The 21,738-nt window shown below is 43.5% G+C and overlaps 1 protein-coding gene across 2 annotated transcripts in view; it reads left to right on the top strand.

The window, feature by feature from the left end:
- Window positions 1-21,040, top strand: part of CYSLTR1 (cysteinyl leukotriene receptor 1) — a 566,108-nt gene extending 545,068 nt beyond the window's left edge. For both annotated transcript variants that reach the window (XM_086918745.1, XM_086918746.1), the window contains one exon: window positions 17,412-21,040. In XM_086918745.1, the coding sequence (XP_086774871.1) occupies window positions 17,432-18,484 (1,053 nt within the window). In that variant the 5' untranslated portion in view covers window positions 17,412-17,431 and the 3' untranslated portion in view covers window positions 18,485-21,040. The remainder of the gene's footprint in view (window positions 1-17,411) is intronic.
- Window positions 21,041-21,738: the final 698 nt, after the last annotated feature.

Genomic DNA, 21,738 nt, shown 5'->3' with positions numbered 1-21,738 from the left:
GATCATTTCAGCCACACTTCTTCCAACTTTGCCATATGGTGGTGAAGCCCTTCATTGTTGGTTTGCAGCCCTGTTAGACGCAACAACTTCGAAAACCTATTGATATATTTTTTATCTACCTTGAAAATCATCTCCAGCCCAAATATGTCTGGAATTTGGGTTAACAAAATAAACTAGTGTAAGACAAGGTACACACATTAGATACTGCTGGAAGCATCATTTTATAATCTCTTAACCCTTTCCATGCTCATGATGAGCTCAGCTCGTCATGAGGCACGGTCGAGCTGTGCTGATGACGAGCTGAGCTCGTCATGAAACAATGGGAATCATCCAAGATCAGCACAGGAGGGGAAAGCACCTAGCAGCCAATGTGTTAAATAAAGTCTTATGGGCAGAAATAGTGAATGGACCAGTCACACTGGCAAGCCTTTATTTAGATTTGGCTGTACAAGCCTTAGGATACAAGCACTTTAGGCCCTTACAATGGCCTTTCTGCCCTTGAATAGATATATTAACAGTATAATGAAGAAGATGTCAATTGTCAAGGGCATCGTGGCCTTAGGAAGCAGATCACATGCTTGGATGGTCTAAAGCAACCTCAAAACCTTAGGTACCTCAGCAATACCTTGAGTCTGGACCTCTGTATTCTTAAAACAAAAACGTATGACCTACCACTTTGGACATCTGCCCTCACACATGCATAGTCTAGCATGGCTCCGGAAACCAGAATGAAACCTCAGCCATCTATCCATGTCTGTCAAAAAACTTGTTGTTCATCTAGTTTGTATTGCCCGAACTTTGAAAGTATAGGAGAGCGCTTTCAATCAGCAGACCAGACAAGCAGCTCTTGCTTGTCTGTATCATATTGATATGAGTCTCAATTGCAGCTTGGGTGGGTGTCCTCATGCACCATGCTGACACTGTTTTGAACCATGTCATCAAATGGTGGAGATGCACTGATGACGCTTGTGTAATTTGGAAAGGCTCGCAGGAATCAGAATCAGCGCTTAAATGTGTTACTGATAATAATGATAATACTTTGAATCTCCAATTCACGGCTAATGTTAGCAATTTGAAGGTGGAATTTCTTGATGTGGAAATTTATGTGGAAGCCAATGCCATACATACCAGATTACATAGAAAGGCAACTGCTGGCAATTCTATATTGCATGCAAGCAGTGCCCCCCCAGGACACCTTATTAAAAGTATCCCTTATGAGGAATTTTTACAAATCAAAAGGATATGCAGCAAAAAGGAAGATCTGGAAAAATGTTTGTCTGAATCAGTGGAAAGGTTTACAGCTCGAGGGTATGGTTCAAAGGACTTGCAGTCCGCAGTGGACCAGGTTATTCGACCTGAAACTAGCATTGAGGCTTTGACAACTTTACAACCAAGTGTAAAACCAAAACCGGTGGTGAGATTAATCACCACATTTAGTTGTCAAGAAAAGCAAGTTAGAAGGATTGTCAATAAGCATTGGCCCATTCTCAAGACAGACATGACCCTAGCTCTGGAGCTGGAATCTTATCCGGCAATAACTTTTAGAAGAGCTCCCTCTATGAGAGACGCTCTTGTTAGAACCAGTCCGGAAGTAAGCAACACAAGCAATTGGTTGACTAATAGAAAGGGTTTTTATAAATGTAGCTCGTGCAGGTCTTGTAAGTTTGCGGTTAACAAACAGGAATTTGTAGATCCTTCTCTTCTACGTCATATAAAATTCAAGGCCTCTATTCATGTAAAACTGACCATGCAGTCTACGTGCTTGAATGTACGTGTCAACTTCAGTATGTTGGTACTACAAAACTCCCTGTTTGTTAATTTGGATTCTTCATATCCAGTCGCCCATCATTTTAAATTGGTGCATCAAAATAACCTCAAAGAACTCTGTTATTTTGTGATTGACGCAGTTCCCAAATCTATTGGAGGTGGGAACAGAGAGAAAAAATTGCGCCAATTAGAGAGTCAATATATCATACGGTTAGACACGAAGATGCCCAATGGACTTTACACAGGAGAGGATTTGTACAATTTTCTTTAACCTTTTATATTTTAAGGAAAATTACAGATTCTGACATTATAGGAACTGATATCAATTTATATATTTATATATTTGATTCTTGTGTTTATATTGATATAATTGAGTGTACAGTCTATTTTTGCTGCTAATGATGACATTAATTAAATTTATTCTAATAATTTCTTAGGTATCCTGAAAAATTTAAATAGTATCTATATGTAATTTGTTTTATACAGTGTGTATAGGTTGATTATTTATTGGATTTTAGCTTCACTTTTACTGTGGTTTTTACTGGTTTTACTAGTTTTCTGGTTTTACTGGTTTTTATCCGGTATCTGTGTGGTATTGAAGTCCGGTAGTGACCAATAGTGTGCACACTGGATACACATGTTTACTTCCACTGTTTACTTCCACTGTTTGCTGTTTCCCTTATATGGCATAGTTTTGCACATCTGTCGTTTCATGCACCTTATTGTATCTATTTATATGAAAACTGTGATGCATCCATTAGTCCAATTATTTCTTATTTCCTCGGCTTTGCTATGAAATTTGTAGTTGACCGATACACATTTGCACTTTGGTTGTTATTACTAATCTTTTTTAAATGATCTGGTTGCTATTACCTTTGCCTGATCTGATAATATTAGATGGACAGTGCTTAATATAGATTTGGGCACTTGCCCTTTATTTCACATTTGTGTATTATTTATGCACAATTGATTTTTTTACAGCACTATGTAAATATTTGAGAGTGGTGTTTATGATTGTAGATTACCTCTTTACCTTTTCAGCTGTGTTTTTCTATATCTAACAAGGTCTCCATTTATTTTAGGAAGCTTTGTGTTTGAAAACTCGCCAATCATATAATAGGGATATTATGTAAAGTGGGATGTCTTCCGAACCTTTACCCCATACACTTATAGTCTGTCTTTTACCTCTATGATTATTGTTTGGAGGGAAAGCATGGAACAATTGAGTATTTAAACAACGCAGGAATTTAAGCATGTCATGTGATCAAGACCGTGGAGATCCGGTCGAAATGCATCATGTTGGGAAGAATGGAGCAATAAACGCCCTTTAAGAAAATCGAAACCTGAGTGGTGGTTCGTTCCTGTAAGCATGGAGTGGAGTGGTGTGGCTCACTGGTCAGAGGCGGCAGACCCGGAAGCAGAGAACGGCCCAAGACCAGGGTTCGATTCCCGACGCGGCAGGGCCGTGGACCAGGGTCAGCAGATCGATAATTCTCACCTTGGTGCCTACTCTAACCAGGAATCACACTTGGCAACTCTGGGCATTAGCTTGCCTCATCACTACAACGGCCCCCCACATTTGCTGGGGAGGCCTGGTTTCACCTTGGAGATACCCAGTAGGGACCATCTCACAGGGATAGCGAGGACGGGTTCCCCAGCGGTCTACAGCGCCACGACGCCTCAGGGCAGCAGTGCGCTTTACAAGACCACATACATACATACAGCATCACTGATCAATTGTTGCAGCATTTTGGTGTGGACAGGACTTGGTGGTATATATATATACAAATATATATATATATATATATATATATATATATATATATATATATATATATATATATATATATATATATATATATATATATATATATATATATATATATATATATATATAAAACAAAAGCAATTTTTCATCACAAACCACCGGCAAGGCAGCTGAGCAGAAAAACCACGCGAGTCCCAATCTTCATTTGGCAATATTTAATGGAAAGGCAAGTTCATCAAATCTGACGTGTTTCGGGCGTCCGCCCTTGGTCACAGATCGTCAGGCAAGTAAAAGAACATCCCTTTTAAAGGGTCCATTGCACAAATTACAATTACCATTTTTTTCTTTTTGCAACACCATGTGATTAGAAGCATTAAAACTGAGAACATACTACATATATTAGACATAGCTAGTCTGTTTTCCAAACCATCATTTGATATATGTATATATACAGGTGAATAAAAGGAGGTATTGATGCATTATTTACATTTTGTTGCCAAAGTTTACACTGACATTAACATTTTTATAAAATTGTAAAATTTGTCATTATTTTTAGAATTCAATATCAAACAAATATTGATAACGCCCATTTGTGGTGGCGCATGATACCCGCATAAATGCGCTTGTATATACGATTGCAAAAAGACAATATAGTGTAACCACTGTCCATATGTCACTGAAAAGTGCAATGCGCGTAGAAAAAGTGCAAATGCATATGTGCAATTAACGCCACCTAATCTGTGCAAATATAGCATATAAATAAATATAAATACTTATAAATGCTTTAAAATCATCTAGGTTTTCCAATTCATAAAACCTGATGTTTCGACATATGAACACAATGATGTTGTTTATGTTGTGGTCTATTACAATAGTTCAATTGGCTGCATGAATGCACCAAAATTGTGCTCAAAGCAATGGAGCAAAGTTGTTTGAATATCTTCATTTGTGTAAACTTAAATAAGGCAACAAGTTGCAACCACCCTTGTATAAATTACTGTTCATACAAAAACCAAGGAAACAGAATAAAGCATTGGTCTTAATGTCTATGTTCCAAAATTCCAATAGGAAAATATTGTGAATTCAGTACCCAACTAAGAAAAAATCATTGTGCTTGTGGTAATAAAGAAAAGGGATAAACTACAATATGTGTAATAAAATTCATACTGAAATTTTGAGAAGGATAAGGCAGATAAAGCAGACAAAATTGGCCCATAAATGGAATGTTAAACAAAGACTGGTTATAAGATATATATATTTACGTAATCTTCAAACCTCCACACACGAGCGGCGAAAGAAGAGGCAGACCCCACGTTATCCGGGCAAGTTGTTTTATTCAAATGCCTTTCAAAAATGCAACGTTTCGAGTACTAGCGTACTCTTGTTCACACACCACATTCTTGTTTGAGGATTTCTTTTATGTATGCAGTTCTGACCCCTCCTATGGGCCACGCCTACCACACGTGCAACACATAGTTCAGCCTCCAGCCTGATTTAAACAATTTAAAGCCACAGTACGTAATAATACAATGTGATGTGTGTTGGCGATAAACAAGCATTAAAACCATGTTTCATAAAATAATGCATGATGTGGACTTCATCATAATAATTGAAAAATAATTTATATTGTTGTACAAATACGTAAATGCTTGATAATCAAATCCAATTTAAAGAGCCACCGACTACGAACTGAAGTTTTAGAATTTATTACAAAGCCAAGAATAATTGGACATACAGACACCTCAGCAAGAGGTTCAAAAGGTAAACTGGCACTAATATAAACATAATCCTACGAAGGAGTCTCAGACGACTCAGAATAAAAAGCAAAGTCAATTCAAGAAAAATCAGGCATCCAATAACAGTCCCTACATTTACAAAAAGAAAAGGAAAAAGGTTAATCTGTCCCGACACTAACTCTAAGGTGACATCCCTACTTAACAATTCCCTTCAGGCAAGAGTAAAGGTGTCAGCCGTGAAGACTTCCTCAGAAGTACATTCACGTTTCTTAGGTAAGTAGCCTAAACTATTCAACTTGTTCTAAGATGCTCCTTCCTACACCCCACTCCGCCCTAAGTTCCCTCAAATGCTTTCTAGGATTGCCTACATCCTGCTCTGGCATCCTCCTAACAAAATCTGTTCTCCACCCTCGGGTACTGTCTCTAATACAAAACTCCCAAAATCGTAGGTACTCCCCAAGGCACACCCCTTGGGCAGGTACTGGTTTTCTGATTTTTCCAGCATGGCATTCTTCCATCCAGCATCCGTTGAGGTGTCCTTGGATCCCAGGCACCTTCTCCGCCAAATGTTGCAGATGGACATGCCTCTGGAAGCTACTCGTCCTCACGCCTACCGGCCTAACTTCTAAACAATGGATCTTTCTACCTAAAAAGGTCCGTGGCCTTGCACCTGCAACTGAAATACATGAGAAGCAATCTTGTGCACATTCAATGTTACAATTCAATATTCTCTGAGAACAACACCCTTCCCAGCAAGAAGTTATTTCACAAGGATAACCAAAGCTAAGTAAAGAAATCACAGTTAGGCCTCTACTGGCTTCTCTATGTCCCAGGCCTTCAAACATTTAAATGCATTTCTAAATGATTCTACATTATAAGCAATGCACTCTATTCCATTACAAAACAACGTTACATTTCAACTCTTAATGTAAACTCTTTTCCATGTTAAAGTGTCACATTCTGTCTGATACACGTGCAACTCTCAATATGGCACGTTTACTAATTAAGCAATACACATGTTTATAGCATTTCTACGTTATATAAAGCATCACACTCTTGTTATAGCTCTACATTACTCTGCAGATGCTATGAATATTCTTTTACATATTGCACTTATCCCCGGCCTGCTGGTACATTTCTAAAAGCGCACATTAGTATGTCCTCTAAAAATGCGGGTGCTGACTACAGGCGATTATAATGCACCCCTACAATTTTTTTAAGTAACATGGCGCTCTCTCAGTTATATTACTAACAATACAGTCTACAAACGAAGGGCGCTCTTTCCAGCTTGTGCATGCGTCAAGGCTGGACTGGCCTTGAAATTATATTGTTCACCAAAAACAAAATATAAAGCAGCACTCTCCTGGGGATTTCGTGATTTCATTTATTTGTAAGCCATCTCACTCCACCTATACATTTCGACCATAAAGGTCTTGGTCACGGTACATGTACCGTGACCAAGACCTTTATGGTCGAAACGCTTAGGTGGAGTGGGATGGCTTGCAAGTAAATGAAATTACGAAATCCCCAAGAGAGTGCTGCTTTAGCTTTTGGTTTTGGCGAACAATATATATATTTCTTAGACTCTTCTCGCTTCAACCTTCAAAGTAGAAGTCACGGCACAGCAAGCAGGTAAGATTTTACAAAAGTTCTGTATTTACACACCATGTGCAAATTAACGTGCATTGAATAGGACGGCCTACGCGTTTCGGCTACTGCTAGCCTTCCACTGGACCATCATATATATATGAACAGAAACTTCCTCCAAAAGAATGAAGCGGGAGCCCGAGGTGAACCGGTAAGGCAGGCTTTATTGGTTAAAAGACAGTCCCAGTGGCAGCAGATGCATTTCGGCGTGATGCCTTCATCAGCGCCTAACACCGGAAGCCTTCATCTGTGTTAGTTCATTCCTGCTGTGTCTAAGAAGTTGCTGACGTAGTCCGCTCCTCCCTCTGGCAATTTCAGCACACCTGTCATAGTCCGTTTGAGTTTCAGAACTACGACTCCCAGACTGCCTCATGTTTGTAGCAACTTGGGTCGGTGAGAAGGGGAGGGTGTAAAGATAATCCTCACAGCGGTCATGTAGCAGGGTACGATGCAAAACCCTCCACTGCCCCAAAACCAACGTGCCTGTCCTCGGGTCCCCTCAAGACGCCACAACCCCAGAATCAGCGAGTCCAAAAGGCGGGGATCAATATGCGGGGAGCACAATGTCCAAAACGAGGTAAAATACCTCACTGCTCTGGGCCCCCTGAAGTTGAGGTGGGTTCGAGGCTATCCCTCCCTGGAAAACGTAAGTGCCGTGAAGCAAAGCCAGTTATTGTCCAGACCCAGAAAGTGGCGGGCGTTCCTGTAATGTGCTGCTGGCAAGCACAGAAAATATGAACAGAAATATATATATATATATTTATATACATATACTTGAAGATGAAGGATCACAAGAAAACAACAGCCTGCCAGGGCAAAAATCTGGATCCAAAAGGATACAATGAGTCACAAAGAAATAGAGGGGCAGATTTATGTTAACTGGCGCATCCCCAGGGATGCACCAGTTAACGTGCGCCACAGTGCGCCACAGCTCCGCCACCCATGGTGCGCCGCATTTATAATGCGGCGCACCATGGTGCAAAAACGGCACAGATGCGTCACTCATCTGTGCCGGAAATGTGGCGCATTGCTGGAGTTGCGTCGCAAGCGTGACGCAGCTCCAGCAAGGCTCGGGGGTGCCGCATCTACACAATGCTGCATCAAGACCTACGCCTGCTTCAAGCAGGCGCAGGGTTTTGACGCAGCATTGGCCTGAAAGTGACTGAGTGAAATCTCATAGATTTCACTCAGCCAGTTTCAGGAGGTGTTCCTGCGCAGGAACACCCCCCACCCCCCCCCTGCGCAGGAACGCCTCCTTATGGCACAGGCCTTTACAACGTGACGCATCTCCTAGATGCGTCACGTTGTAAATAGGGCGCATTGTTTGCGCCGCAGTTGCGTCAAATAAAGTGACGCAATTGCGGCGCAAGGGCATCATAAATCTGCCCCAGAATATCCAAGAATGAAGTGACTCAACCAGATAGATTCACCAAAGAACAAAAATATATTTCCACTACAACGTTTCAGCTTCCGCCTTCCTCAGGTAGTTTCAAGATAGTAAGCTCAGTGGCTGCACAGATGAGACAGCTGAATTTTCAAAAAGCATCATGAGTGAAGATTCCATTTGGAATGTGGATTCAATGCAGCCTTGAGAGTTCTTGAGATATGCAGTAATCAGGTTGTATTGTCAGTAATGTTCAGTCTATCTGGATGCAATGATTTTAAACGGTACATCCAGAAGTTTTCCCTGGAGTCCAGTAGTTCTTCCTTTGAGACATGTTCCACTATAAAAACTTGGAGAAGCTTATGAAAGCTGAGCAATCCAAGTGGTGGGACACCGGTCCCTTACTAGATATCTGGAAGTGGGGAGGATACCAAGGGGACTACGATTATGCTTGCCCTGAGCTATGAACCCTAACCCTTGGATGTTAGCAGAATGGGCAGATTGCAATCTTGAGTCCTCGCGTAGATTAGTAAATATTCTTGTGAATTACGCCAAGAATGATAGGGAAGTATTGCAAATCAAAATCAATGCCTTGAAAGCTGATATTGAGAAACTAGAAGTCACGGCTGTGACTACTAAATATCGAGAGGACATGATGGCACGCCTGCATTGTGAGGATGAGGTTATTAAAAGAAGAAAGGCATTCAAGTTCCAACATGACAAATTGGACTACGAACATGGCCAAGTCTTCACCTTTTTGAAAAAATATGACAATGTCAAGCATCGAGAAAAGTGAGTCCTCTTCCTCCAGTATTACGAGATTGCAAGAAATAATACACCAGCAGCCATGTCAGCCTCAGACATCTGTTCAGCAATGTACATCGAATCCGACAATGAACAAATAAGGGTTCAGTGCTTGGGGTTTAAAAAAATCTCCCTGGCCCAGGAAGTTGATTGCTTGCGCCAGGACAGAAGGCAGACACTGCGTCCCAGTGCTCCTGGTGCAAATACCTGCAACAACACAACAAGAAACGATGGGAGAGAAGACAAGGCGGCCACAAACGCAAAGCAAACGAACAGAAAACAAGAGAAACAATGAAGCGCAAATAGTATTGACAGGTTACAACAGTGATCCACAAACTGTCATCAACTTGACAAATGTGTCACTAACTGAAAGTGAACTTCACATATTGTATCCTTCAGTCCCAAAAGTGATTTTAATTATGCATAAACCTGCATCGACATGTACAAATTTGTGCATAAACTCAAACTGCGTAAATTTTATTTGCTGCAAGGGCCACCAAGGGTCAAACAAATTGAAGCACCAATAAATGAAAACACTAGCCCTTCAATACTAACAGCTGGCAATGTGGGACTATTGCAAGATCCACAACAATTGCAGCATGATAATGACGGTGCTGAGCCATCCAATAGCCAAGATCCATCACTATATGGGGGTGCCACAGTGACTCATTTGAAGCCTAAATAAACATTCTGTCCGATCACGCTACGGGAATACATGGATGTTTTCAATGACAAAATATCACAGGAATTGAAATCTCTGAACAAAAAACAAACTGGCATAAAAAAACAGTACACTATTCAAGATAATGTATATTTTATCAGTTGATGAAGAAGTTGCAAGCAAATGATGATATAATTATCCGCCAATCGGGCAAAGGAGGGAACGTGGCGCTGTGGCCATGAGACTAATACATGGACGAGGCTATGAAAAAACTCAACAATATGGACTGTTACAGATGCAGCACAATGTTAGCTGTTAAGGCTTTGTGGAACACCTTCTATTCTAGTCTGCTGGCATGGAAAAGTGCAGGGTTGTTAACAGCTGAAGAATTCAAGTTTCTCAAATATGATCACCCTGTCATGCCAGTGGTGTATTTTATCCCAAAGATACACAAAGGCATGGTCAAACCACCAGGAAGGCCAATAATATCAGCCTGTAACAGCCTAATGGAGAATGCAAGTAAATATGAGGACTTTTACTTACAGGATTATGTGAAGGGACTTCCTTCCTGCATTCAGGACAAGGGAAACCTACTGATAAAAGTAGCTGACATTGATTAGAATACAGACTATTTGCTCATATCATTGGATGTCTCGTCCCTTTATAAGAGTATTCATCACAGGGACGGTTTGAAAACAATAGAGTATTTTTAAACACAAGACTGATTTGTTTTTTCCAGCACAACAAAATGTTACTGGCTATGGTCACAATGTACCTTGAAAATAACTTCTTCCTTTTTCAGAACCAGGTGTTCCAGCAGGTTAGGGTTGTGGCAATGGGGGCTTTTTCTCCCCCAGGTATGCCAGTCTGCACATGGGACTGTGGGAGTAACAAGTCCTCATGCCCACCTATGGCGAAATAATGTATACCCATGTAATAAGGTGGTACAGGTACATTGATGACTTGCTGATAATTTGGAAGGGCTCGGAGCAAGGTGTTCTACAAATTTTTTTTTTCTTCTTTGTGCTAACTGAGCCCCAGTTGACCTCCAGATACGCCTCGAGCCCTTGTAAAAATAGCATCTTTGTCGGCCGGGTCGCCCAAAGTTTTTGTGTTTAGCCTCCGTAGTGGGATCTTAGGCCGCGGTCTGTCTAACGAGTACATGAGCAGGAGCGGGGAGTGATCGGACAAGTATCGTGCCAAATATTGTATCTCCGCTACTCGGTGCATTGTCGTATTCTGGAGAAAAAAATAGTTCAGTCTACTGTGGGTATTGGCAGCAAGTGTGTGGCACGAGGACACCCGACGAGCAGGGTTGCGTGCCTCCATACATCTAATATGTCATAACTCTGGAGCATCTGGCCCATCGCTTCTCTCGATCTAGGCTTGGCATCCAATTTTTGGGGGTACCTATCTAATTCCCCATCAAGGGCACAATTAAAGTCTCCTGCAGTAAGTAATTCTGTGTCTGGGTCCAGGTCTACCTGTCCCAGAACCCAACTCAGAAACTCCCCATCATCACTGTTCGGAGCATAAATATTTACCAGGCATATACTATGCCCATCTAGCATCCCCACCACCATCACTAACCTTCCCTCTGGACCCTGCTTAGTGTGTGTGGCCTTGAAGGGGACTCCTGGCGCCAGCCAGATCAGTGCTCCTCTGGGGAACCCTGAGTAAGATGTGGCAAAAAAATGCCCCCACCATCCATGTTGGACATATTTGAGACAGTCTCCCCAAAGGTGCGTCTCCTGTAGCAGGGCTATGCTTACCCCATATCGCCTGAGGTAGGTGGCCACCCTGATTAGCTTAATCATGTTATTGAGCCCCCTAACATTCCATGTTATCAGTTTATACCTTTGTGTATCACCTGTCATTTGTTAGCAGTTGGTGATATCACAGCGCCAGACTATCATACAAGGGACCCCCGTAAAATTGCAGTGTGACCACCCAAAAAGCAGACATCTTATGTGTACCGAAAAGCAGCTATGTTTAGACCTGGCAGCAACCCCTTCAAAACCAGAACAAGAAACCCCAACACCCCCCACCCACAGGCGGTAGTACTGCATTCTCCTAACCCGGTCCTGGTCAGAGGACTCAGAACTCCGCCCAAAAGCTCCAGCCACCCTCTATACCACCTCCCTCAACATGTAATCAATGAGTAGAAAAACACAAAAACGCAGGTTCTCAAGTCTGGAGGAATCCCTCTCCCCCAGTTTTGATGTTCAGCCGGCTGACTGCTACCGCGCAGTCCCGCCTGGCCATTGGTCTAGCCCGGCCGCCTTGGCGCCATAGTGTAACCTCTTTAAGAAACAGGTTTCGAGCACCCCCTCTGTTCCCCGAGTCTCCGGGCGAAGGGCCCCTTTTACAAGTCTCTCAGGCCCGATCAGTTCCCCCTGGGTCAAAAAATAGATACTCACAGTGTCCATGACCCCGTTTTTCCCGCTCTCACCACCGGGTCCACCAGTCATTTCTATCCAGAGTTCTCAACGGCTTGGCTGGGGGCACCTCCTGACTCCGACTGTGTTTCCTGTACAAAACATAATGGGGAGAACTGGTTCTGGGTCGGAACCGCCTCCAGTTCAGCCCTGAGAGTGCCATCCGGTCCCACTGTAATACGCCCTCCTTCTGCTAGAACACGTCTTCTCGTATGCTGATCTCCCTCTCCACCTCGTTGGTTCCACCACCGCTCACTACGACGTCTCTGCTCCTGCCAGCCCTATGTTTGGTCGTGGCCTGCCCAACGAGTCCATCCAATCATCCGCGTCCGACGGGTTAACAAAGAAGTGTGGTGTCTTGTCGCCGTTTTGTACTCAGAGCCTGGCTGGGAATAGCAAGCTGTATGTAATATTCTGGCTTTGCATCCTTCGCTTAACCCTTAGGAAGTCATTCCACAGATCTTGCACCTTCCTTGTATAGTCTGCGAAAATATGGATGTTCTGATTGTCAAATTTGGGCGGGCTCGTGTTGCAGATGTGTTGTAGGATGATGTCCCGGTCCCTGCCAGGCTATCATGGCCCTGGGTGGGGATACTGGTTTCAGTGGCGGCCCTAGAGTCCGGTGAGCCCTCTCCACTGCAAACATTTTGGAGAGGCGCAGGTTCAGGAACACCTTGCCAATCCAGTCCTCGAGGAATAGGACCACCGCCGGCCCTTCTGCCCTTTCTGGAAATCCCAGGAAGCGAAGAGAATTCCTCCTGGACCGCCCTTCCGCATCTTCTGCTCGATCCTCCAGCCGGGCCGTGTAATCCTGGAGAGCTGTGACCGTCTCCCTCAACTGGCGGACTTCGGATTGCAATGTACTCAGGTCCCCCTCTGTGGTGGTAACCCTGTCCGCCACCTTCCTGAGGTCCAGGCGCAGATGATTAATGTCTATCGCCATCCCGCCCATTTGGTTTCCAACGCCACCCTGGAGTCACGGATCGCCTCTAAGATATCAGCTTTATCCCAGGCTGCTGCATCCTGGTGGGTCCCCAGCTCCCGGTCCGTTCTGAGGCGTTCCGCCGATGTTGGACCTGGGACAGCCTATTGCATGATTTTATTTGACTGGGCTCCCCTCGTAAGCCGGTCCCTCCCCATATCCAGTGCGGCTGTCCTAGGATGCTTCTCAGGGGAACGCGCTGTTGGAAGGTGGAGGGTTGCACCCCAAGTTGCTGGGCGTTTCCGGGCTGTATCGTCCACCCCACGGCTCTTAGGCATCCCCCAAGACCCGATCAACTGTTATCCGGTGTAATCACGGCCAGGACCACCCCATGAGTCACGATCCGGCCTCTGTGTTGGTTACTAAGTCCTACCGGTGCTGGCCACTGGTCACAGATAATGTAGACTCTTGTGCCACCCCTGGGCCCCTTCAGTCAAAGCCGCACCACTATGCACCTGCGGCACATCAGCCAGGCCGCCTTGGGCACGGGTGACTGCGCGGATCCCCGAGTCCCTGTCAGGCTACTACAGCCGGAGTGGATGTAGGCCGCAACACACTAGACCTGCGGGGACCCTGCCTCCTGGCCTCCGAATCTCGTCTACTGGACTACCATACGTTGGTTCACCGCCTCTCCACCCCGTTATTGAATCCGGGACTGCCAGGGCACACTAGTCCACAGAAAGGAGGATCTCTGGGCAGCCAGCCAAGCTGCTATAAACACAATCCAGCTTTCGGGCCTCCGCGCCGCCTCCAGGCAGCTGCAGCCTGGGTGCAGGCGGGCCACACCGCACCGGCTTTGCGTGGGCTCCGTCTCCAGTCACCAGGATCTCATCTGCCAGCCGGCCAACCAGCGCCGATATCAGTCGCCCGCACTCCCATCCGTGGGCCTGTCTATGACCTCACCTTGGCGCGAAGGCCCACCCAGGCTCACCACCAAACCTCACCTCCACCCCCTCAGAGATCTTCAGGGCACAATATTCCACCGAAGGGGGGAAATGCCACTCAGGCAGTCCGGTCCCTACGGGCACTGTTCAAAATACGGGCCTGTGCGCCACCTCAAGGCAGTAGCAGCCGGAGCGCGAGCAGGCCACACCACACCAGCCTTGCGTGGATCCAGTCGCCGGGTTCTGCCGCGGGCAGCCATCCGGCCGCGCACCGCCGCCACCAATCGTCTACACTCCCCGCCGGGGTCCGCACCCCGTCCTGCCTTCTGTCACGGGAGCACCTCCAGACTCCGAGGCCCCCTCAGTCAGGGCGGCGCCTCACCGACCCCGCAGTGTGAAGGCCGCCATCTTCTGATTCCGGGCTCCGGCGGGTCTGCCGTGGGCCGCGCGGTGTTCTTCGGTTGTCGGCAGTTTTTCTGTCGCAGCTCCGGCACCGCGGAGGTCTGGGGGGGCCCCCACCACTGGATCGATCACGGCGACACCACTACGCCAGGATTATACAGGATTTTTTAACCATTAGGGCAGGAGCTGTGCGAAAGCGCATCTAGCCGGCCATTTTGTTAAGCCACGGCCCCCAGGTGTTCTACAATTTATTGAGCAAATCTATGAAAACAATTTAAACCTAAATTTTATAGGCCAGGTCAGCAATGAGTTTATCTGTTTTCTTGATGTTGAAATCACAGCCCAAAACAACCAGCTACATACAAGGTTGTAAAGAAAACCCACGGCTGGGAATACTTTGCTACACGCTGCTAGTCATCATCCTGCACATCTGATCTGCAGCATCCGCAATGGGGAAATGCTGCGGATTAGGAGAATTTGCAGTTCTGACCTTGATTGTCAAAAAGCACAAACTGAATGCCAAGACAGGTCTCTGAGTAGGGGCAATTCCCTAGGAGAGATTAACAACGCCATTGCCAAAGCAAATCAAAAGGGTAGATCACAGGCTTTGGCCTGCAAATCCAACACTGATCCAAAATTGACATCTGAGACAACACAACCGTCCAGATTGATTCTCACTTACAGTAAACGAAAGAAAATAATACACAGGATTGTCAATAAGAATTGGGCGTTGGTTAAAAATGATCCAGTCTTGGGTGCCAATCTGACTAGATTGCCCAACATTGCGTTTAGAAAAGCCCGCTCCATAAGCAATTCTTTAGTCAAAAGCAGTCCTGAAGTGAGAACCAATGTATCATGGCTAAATACCAGTAAAGGGTTCATTAAATGTGCCACATGTAAAGCTTGCAAACACGGAGTCAGCATAATGGAATATGTTACACCCTTTAAGAACAAACCGACCCGCATTGACAAAAACTGACCTGCAAAACCGAATATGCCGTTTACTGCTGGAGTGTCCCTGTTGCCTGCGATATGTGAGCAGTACCAAGCTGCAGGTCCACAAGAGAATACTCCAGCACATAAGGGCAATCAACGATGGCGATGTGTTGTACCCTGTCGAAAGACATTTTGAGAAACTTCATGCAAAGAAGTCACAAGAGCTCAAGTATTTTGTTGTGGACTCAGTCCCCCCTCTGAGAAGAGGAGGTGACTGTGAAGCACTCCTAAGGAGGCTTGAGACAAAATACATATTAGAGATGGATTGCAAAACACCTCAGGGTTTAAATTCCAGTGAGGATTTTTATACTTGTCTTTAACACTCTGGTTTTAAGCATTTATGAAATTGTTTAAACTTGCTGCTGCCTCAGTATTGTTTTTTAAATTCAATTTTTACCATTTATGCACATTTGCACTTTAGAACCTTTTTTCTTTGGTTCTTTAGGTGACACTTTACACTTGCACTGGCACTTTATCATCAGGCATGGAGTATCAGTTCAAAGCCCACTTGGGTTTTATCACTCTACCCTCATATAGGAGACATCATTGGTAATGAGACAAGTTTGATAAAACCTAATTATGATTGGATCATGCTGTTTTATACTTGAAAAGTTTACATTTGTTTTACTTTTTAAACATACATTTTATCTAATGTAATATGTGTTAATGCTCTTTCATTCTGGCATTTTTTAACAGGTGTCATATGTATTTATTCAAATATGTATTTATTTAACTACATATTTATCAATATTTTAATTTAGCACTGTTTAAATTGCACATTACCAAGTCTCAATTTGTTTGTTTCCCAATGTCGAAATAAAATTGTGAGCGTTGACCATCATTTCAACATTTCCATGTCTATGAACATTATTAGTCACGTTAATCAGCACTGTCACTTTAAAAGGTTGAAATCGCTCTCCTAGCGTGTCATGTGATCAAGGACCCATGAGGGCTGAAACGTGTTATAGCGGCAGTGCAGGGCACTAAATAATGAGAATTGCACCAAATCCTGTGTTCGCATCGTCTTTTATATATATATATATAATAATAAAATTGATACAATTCAAGGCACCCTGTACAGCCTACAAGGCCTTGCATGATATCGACCCTAAATTCCTGAGAGAAGTGTTCAAATTGTATGAACCCGGTAGAAATCTGAGATTTATGGGGGCAAAGAAAGCTGTAGTCTCTAGATTCAAGAGGGTGAAATGGGGAGGAAGCAGTCTCACTGCTGGGGCCACAGAGGCTTGGAATCTGCTCCCACCTCATAGCTGGGCTGCTCCCTCCTTGCTTGCCTTCAGAAAGGAGCTCGAAACTTGGCTTTTTAATAAGTCACCTTTAACTAGGGCTTCATCCAGGTGTGTTGAAGCTGTTTGCTAGCGCCAAGACACATCAGGGTATATGAGCACTCTACAACTTGCTCAACATACCATAAAGATGTTATTAAGAGTTCAACTGAATTTAAAGGGACTGTAATGACTTAACCATTAAGATAAAGAGTTTGTCTCTTGATCTGTGGCTGCACTTTTTTAACCAATAAGTCGTTCTTTTAACTAATTTTGAACAGATTACGCATGGTGTTAAATGTTAACCTTCCATACAGCTTTGGTATTATCTGCAATGAATTTAATAATTATGCTTAACAAATTGATTTGATTTAATTTGTCAGGATAGAGCCCAATTTCCCTGCCTTCTTAAAATATATTCCAATATAGTGACAAGTGTAGGGTGGGGGCTTCTCTTTAGTGGGGCTGCTGTCAAAGAGTCAATCCAGGTATTCCAGGAGAAATGTGGCCTCTTTGTTCAAACATTTATTGTACCTACGCATGTTAATATATAGCAACAAAATATTAAAAGCAGAAGTGTTATAAAAAAAAAGTAGAACTGCTTTATCCGTTTTGTTGTCAAATTGGTAAATATATATTTTATTATTATTTCTCAGGCTCCCTTGAGACAACGAAGATGGCTGCTTCCGAAAACATATCCTCCTTAAATTCCTCGAACAGCAACTGCTCCAGCATCGATGACTTCCGGAATCAAGTGTACTCAACAGCTTATTCGATGTTTTCCATTTTCGGCCTATTTGGAAATGGATTTGCCTTGTTTATCCTCGTCAAAACGTACAGTCAGAAGACAGCTTTCCACATCTACATGCTTAACCTGGCCATTTCGGATCTGCTCTTCATCTGCACACTCCCTCTCAGGGTGGTCTACTATGTCCACAATGGCAATTGGTTCTTCGGTGACCTCCTTTGCAGGATCACCTCCTATGCTTTCTACGTCAACCTGTACTGCAGCATCTTCATGATGACAGCCATGAGCTTCAGCCGCTTCATAGCCATTGTGTTCCCTGTCCTGAACCTCAAGCTGGTGAACGTCAGGAAGGCCAAGCTCGTGTGCGCCGGCATATGGATCTTTGTCACCCTGACGAGTGTCCCATTTCTGATGACCGGCTCTTATAAAGTTGTTGGTGAAGGTGGAAACAAAACAAAGTGCTTCGAGCCCCCAGCATCCAAAAATTCATCAACCTTGTTCATTTTGAATTACGTTTCCCTTGTTTGTTTTTTCATCATTCCATTTTGTATCATTCTGGTATGCTACACTCTCATTATCAGGACTTTGCTGAAGAATCCAATGACCAAGCAGCAGACATCTCGCAAGAAAGCTGTCCGAATGATTGTCATCGTAATGGCGGCCTTCCTCGTGAGCTTCATGCCCTATCACGTGCAGCGCACGGTCCACCTCCACTTCCTGCGCGGAGGCCGGTCCTGTGAAGACACCATGTTCATGCAGAAATCCGTGGTTATCACGCTGGCCCTGGCTGCCTCCAACTGCTGCTTTGACCCACTTCTGTATTTCTTTTCAGGGGAGAACTTTCGGAGGAGGCTGTCTACCTTTCGAAAGCCATCTGTTACCAGTATATTCCCCACGAGGAACAAGCCTTCTCTCACCATCGACCCATTCAACGAGAAACGCGAGGAACAAACCAAAGAGGATAGCAGCAGTGAAAGTTAGCTGTGTTTTGAGCACAATCAGGAGTGGGAAGGACTTTAGGTGAAAGGCTCTGTAAGCTAGGAGTCACGTTTTGGTTAAACCAGTGTTCTCTACAGCTCAGTCACAGATAGCCTCTGAAAAGAATCATTTGCAAGGTACGACAACATACGCATAGTAAGTATGCTGTATGTCCCCATTCTCTGCCTTGCTGAGCGGGCGTCTGAAATGATGAGAGCGAATGCTGTAATACAATGTTGGTGTGTAGTGGAGGCTAGTAGAAGGAGGAAGCATCACCCCCTGGCCGGACGTACCTGCTGTTGCTGCAGCCCAAGGACTATTTGAGGCAAAAGGCTCCTTTCAAACTCAAACACAGGAACTATTCCAGAAGGCAATGTCAGCCATTGTTAACGACCTGCATGCATTTTCACACAGGTCCTTAACAACTTGTTGCCAAAGTGCTGCAGTCAGGGCGCAGGTAGAAGGTAAGTTCTTTATTTCATGGCAGGCTCTTAAGTTAGGCCCTGTAAGTGCTCCATTCTCCCTCCAACTGTGTTCATCTCCGAGCTTCCACTCCACACCACACTACCACATCCCATTGCGTCATCCACTCTCAGCCTTCCAGGCACCAATTTGGACATACAGGGAATGAGGACACACAGGATCCTGCAATATATTTCTCTTTTCAACCTGCCTTTTGGACCTTGCAGCTTGCATGATAAGCATATGGTCTTTACTAGCCAGCGCTATATAAAACTCTGCAAATAAAGAAAGAAATACCAAGTGAACATATATGAGTCACATCAGTGAAACGTAACTCAATGGTAAAGTCCAAGAGAAAAATATTTAATGGAGTCATGTCTGGTTTGATCTTGCAAACAACATTGTTTATATTTGCTGTTCGATCAGATGTTGAGTTTGTGTTCATAAGCTTTGCTCTGATGATCATTTTGCCAAGGAAATTTACCACAAATAGCCTTTGGATTTGTGTTCATTTTTCTGTAATGATCCAAAAACAACTTTTTCCATCAATGTAAATCTCATTGTTAAAGATTCATATCTCAATGTAGTATTTTGTTGTATGCACTCAGAACATGTTTAAAAAAATATGTGTTTTAGTGGAAAAATATAAAAAAAGTTTCAATATGTTATGCCAAAGCAGCATGTCTTCAACCACCCTTTGTAAACTAAACATTTCCCCGAAAGCCTGCACCTCTCTTTAATTTCGACTTTGTGACAGCCCGTGGGCGCTTAAGATAACATCAAGCATAATGTCCCATTGGAGGCTCATTGAGTCAAACTGTGATTTAATGACCTTTACCACACTCAGTGAACTGTCAACAAGCTGTATAGCCTCCTTGTAACATAAGTCATGCTCTTTTACTTACACTGCAGTTTGCTGATGACTGTAAATAGCAAAGGAAATCTGCATGTGTTCTTGCACTAGCTTGTTTGCACCCGTCCAACTATTTAATCATTTATTCAATTTCGAAGTGTACTTACCTTTGTGATGTAGTTTTACAGTGTATAGTCATTTGTGCCCTACTGTCTTTACTTTGATATCTGTTTTTGTATATATTCAATTACTAGAATTGATGCCAGAGTATGTTAGAATAGTGTTCTACGTTGTACAGGGAGACCTTCTCGTATCAAATTCAAGGCCTTGCCTCAGTCACTTATAAAGGCTCCAGCCCTAGGACTTCCACCTATCGGATTATTAACTCCTGTCAATGGCAGTCGAACATTCCTGCTAACAACAGTTGAGAGTTGCAGGTCAAAGGTTTTGTGCACAAGAAACCATCCTCTTGAACTCCCCCTTGCTGCACTCAGTGAAAACAGAATTACCTCAACTTCTGTAATGTTGTCAATAAAGGTCTCTTATGAATGCCTTTTCTTAAGCCGAGTGCATTTCTTCATGCTTAGCTGTGCCTCTTCGCTATGTGCTTCCACCCCTATAACCACATCTTCTCCTCCTACTCTTTCCATCCTTCCTACCAGTGTGAACTTTGAAGCTACCAAGGTACTAGCATGCTACATCTTCTTTTAAAATATCACAAACTAGCACAAAGGAATGGAATGTGCTATGTGGTTCATTTTAAGTTGCTTCTTTTGGGGCCATCGATAGGATTTACAGTGGACTAACAATACAGCAAGGATATTGCTTTTCTGATTTGAAGCTTCCAACAGTGACAGTATCCTCAGCAGAACTTTGTCGCTACTCCCCAAGCAGAGATTCATTGAAGATCCTTAACTTGTGCCATCATAGAGAAGCTCTTTGCTGAGTTAAGAGAGATGTGTTGTAAATTATGCTTTTCATTATCTCTTTTATTAAAATGAAGATGTTTCCCAAGAAGCACTTGAAGTAAGACCTAGAGTTTGATTCACAAAGATACATTTACATGAATTGATATACCTACGTGTGAATCCACTCCTATAATTAGGTGGAAGTCTCCACTCTTGGTATTCACATTCCTAAGCGGAGGCTTGCACCTAGGTTTAGATTTAGGAGTCTCCACACTCTTAAATGAGATGGTGGAGCCTTTTTATACGCCATTTTAGGATCGTAGTATTGGCAACTTTACAGCTGCTTGTGGAGTTCCTTGCCTCTGGTATGGAGATCACGTATAGGAAAATATGAAAAATATTATTAAAGTTTGTTATTTTCCAAAAACATATTTTACTGTAAAATCGTAATGTACATTAATTTAAAATTATTGATATATTAACTAGAGCTAAAAAAAATAAAAACAAACACATTACCGCCTAAAAACCTAAGGGTTTGGGTCACAAAATGTATATTTTTGGATTATGTAAAGTAGTTCTTCTGTGAGATTACCTAATGTGCTCCAAAATGTAATTTAGAAATCTACAGATTGAAACGTTCAACTCTACCGCTCCAATTTATTCTATGTGTATATTTCCATATTGGTGGCAGGGATCTCCATTTATGGAGCTATGGGACCGATGTAGGTAAATCCCATTTACCGATTTAGAAATACCGAATCTTACCGATTCGGTATTTCAAAATCGGTAAATGGGATGTAGGTCCCAACATCTGGATTCGTTACCGAATCCTTAACAATTCCTTAATTACCGATTCGGTAAATACCGAATCGGTAATGCCCATTCATTCCTATGGGCTTTGAAGCCCATAGGAATGATTAGGCATTACCGATTCGGTATTTACCGAATCGGTAATTAAAGAATTCTCAAGGGTGCAGGGGGTGTCACTTTGACACCCTCTAGCACCCCCAAAACGGGCATGTGTGCAATGTGGC

This window comes from Lissotriton vulgaris, chromosome 4_1 (genome assembly GCF_964263255.1).
Source record: "Lissotriton vulgaris chromosome 4_1, aLisVul1.2, whole genome shotgun sequence".
NCBI classification, from domain to species: Eukaryota; Metazoa; Chordata; class Amphibia; order Caudata; family Salamandridae; genus Lissotriton; species Lissotriton vulgaris.
The sequence above is the reverse complement of the archived record's forward strand: the minus strand, read 5'-3'. Positions and strand labels throughout refer to the sequence as shown.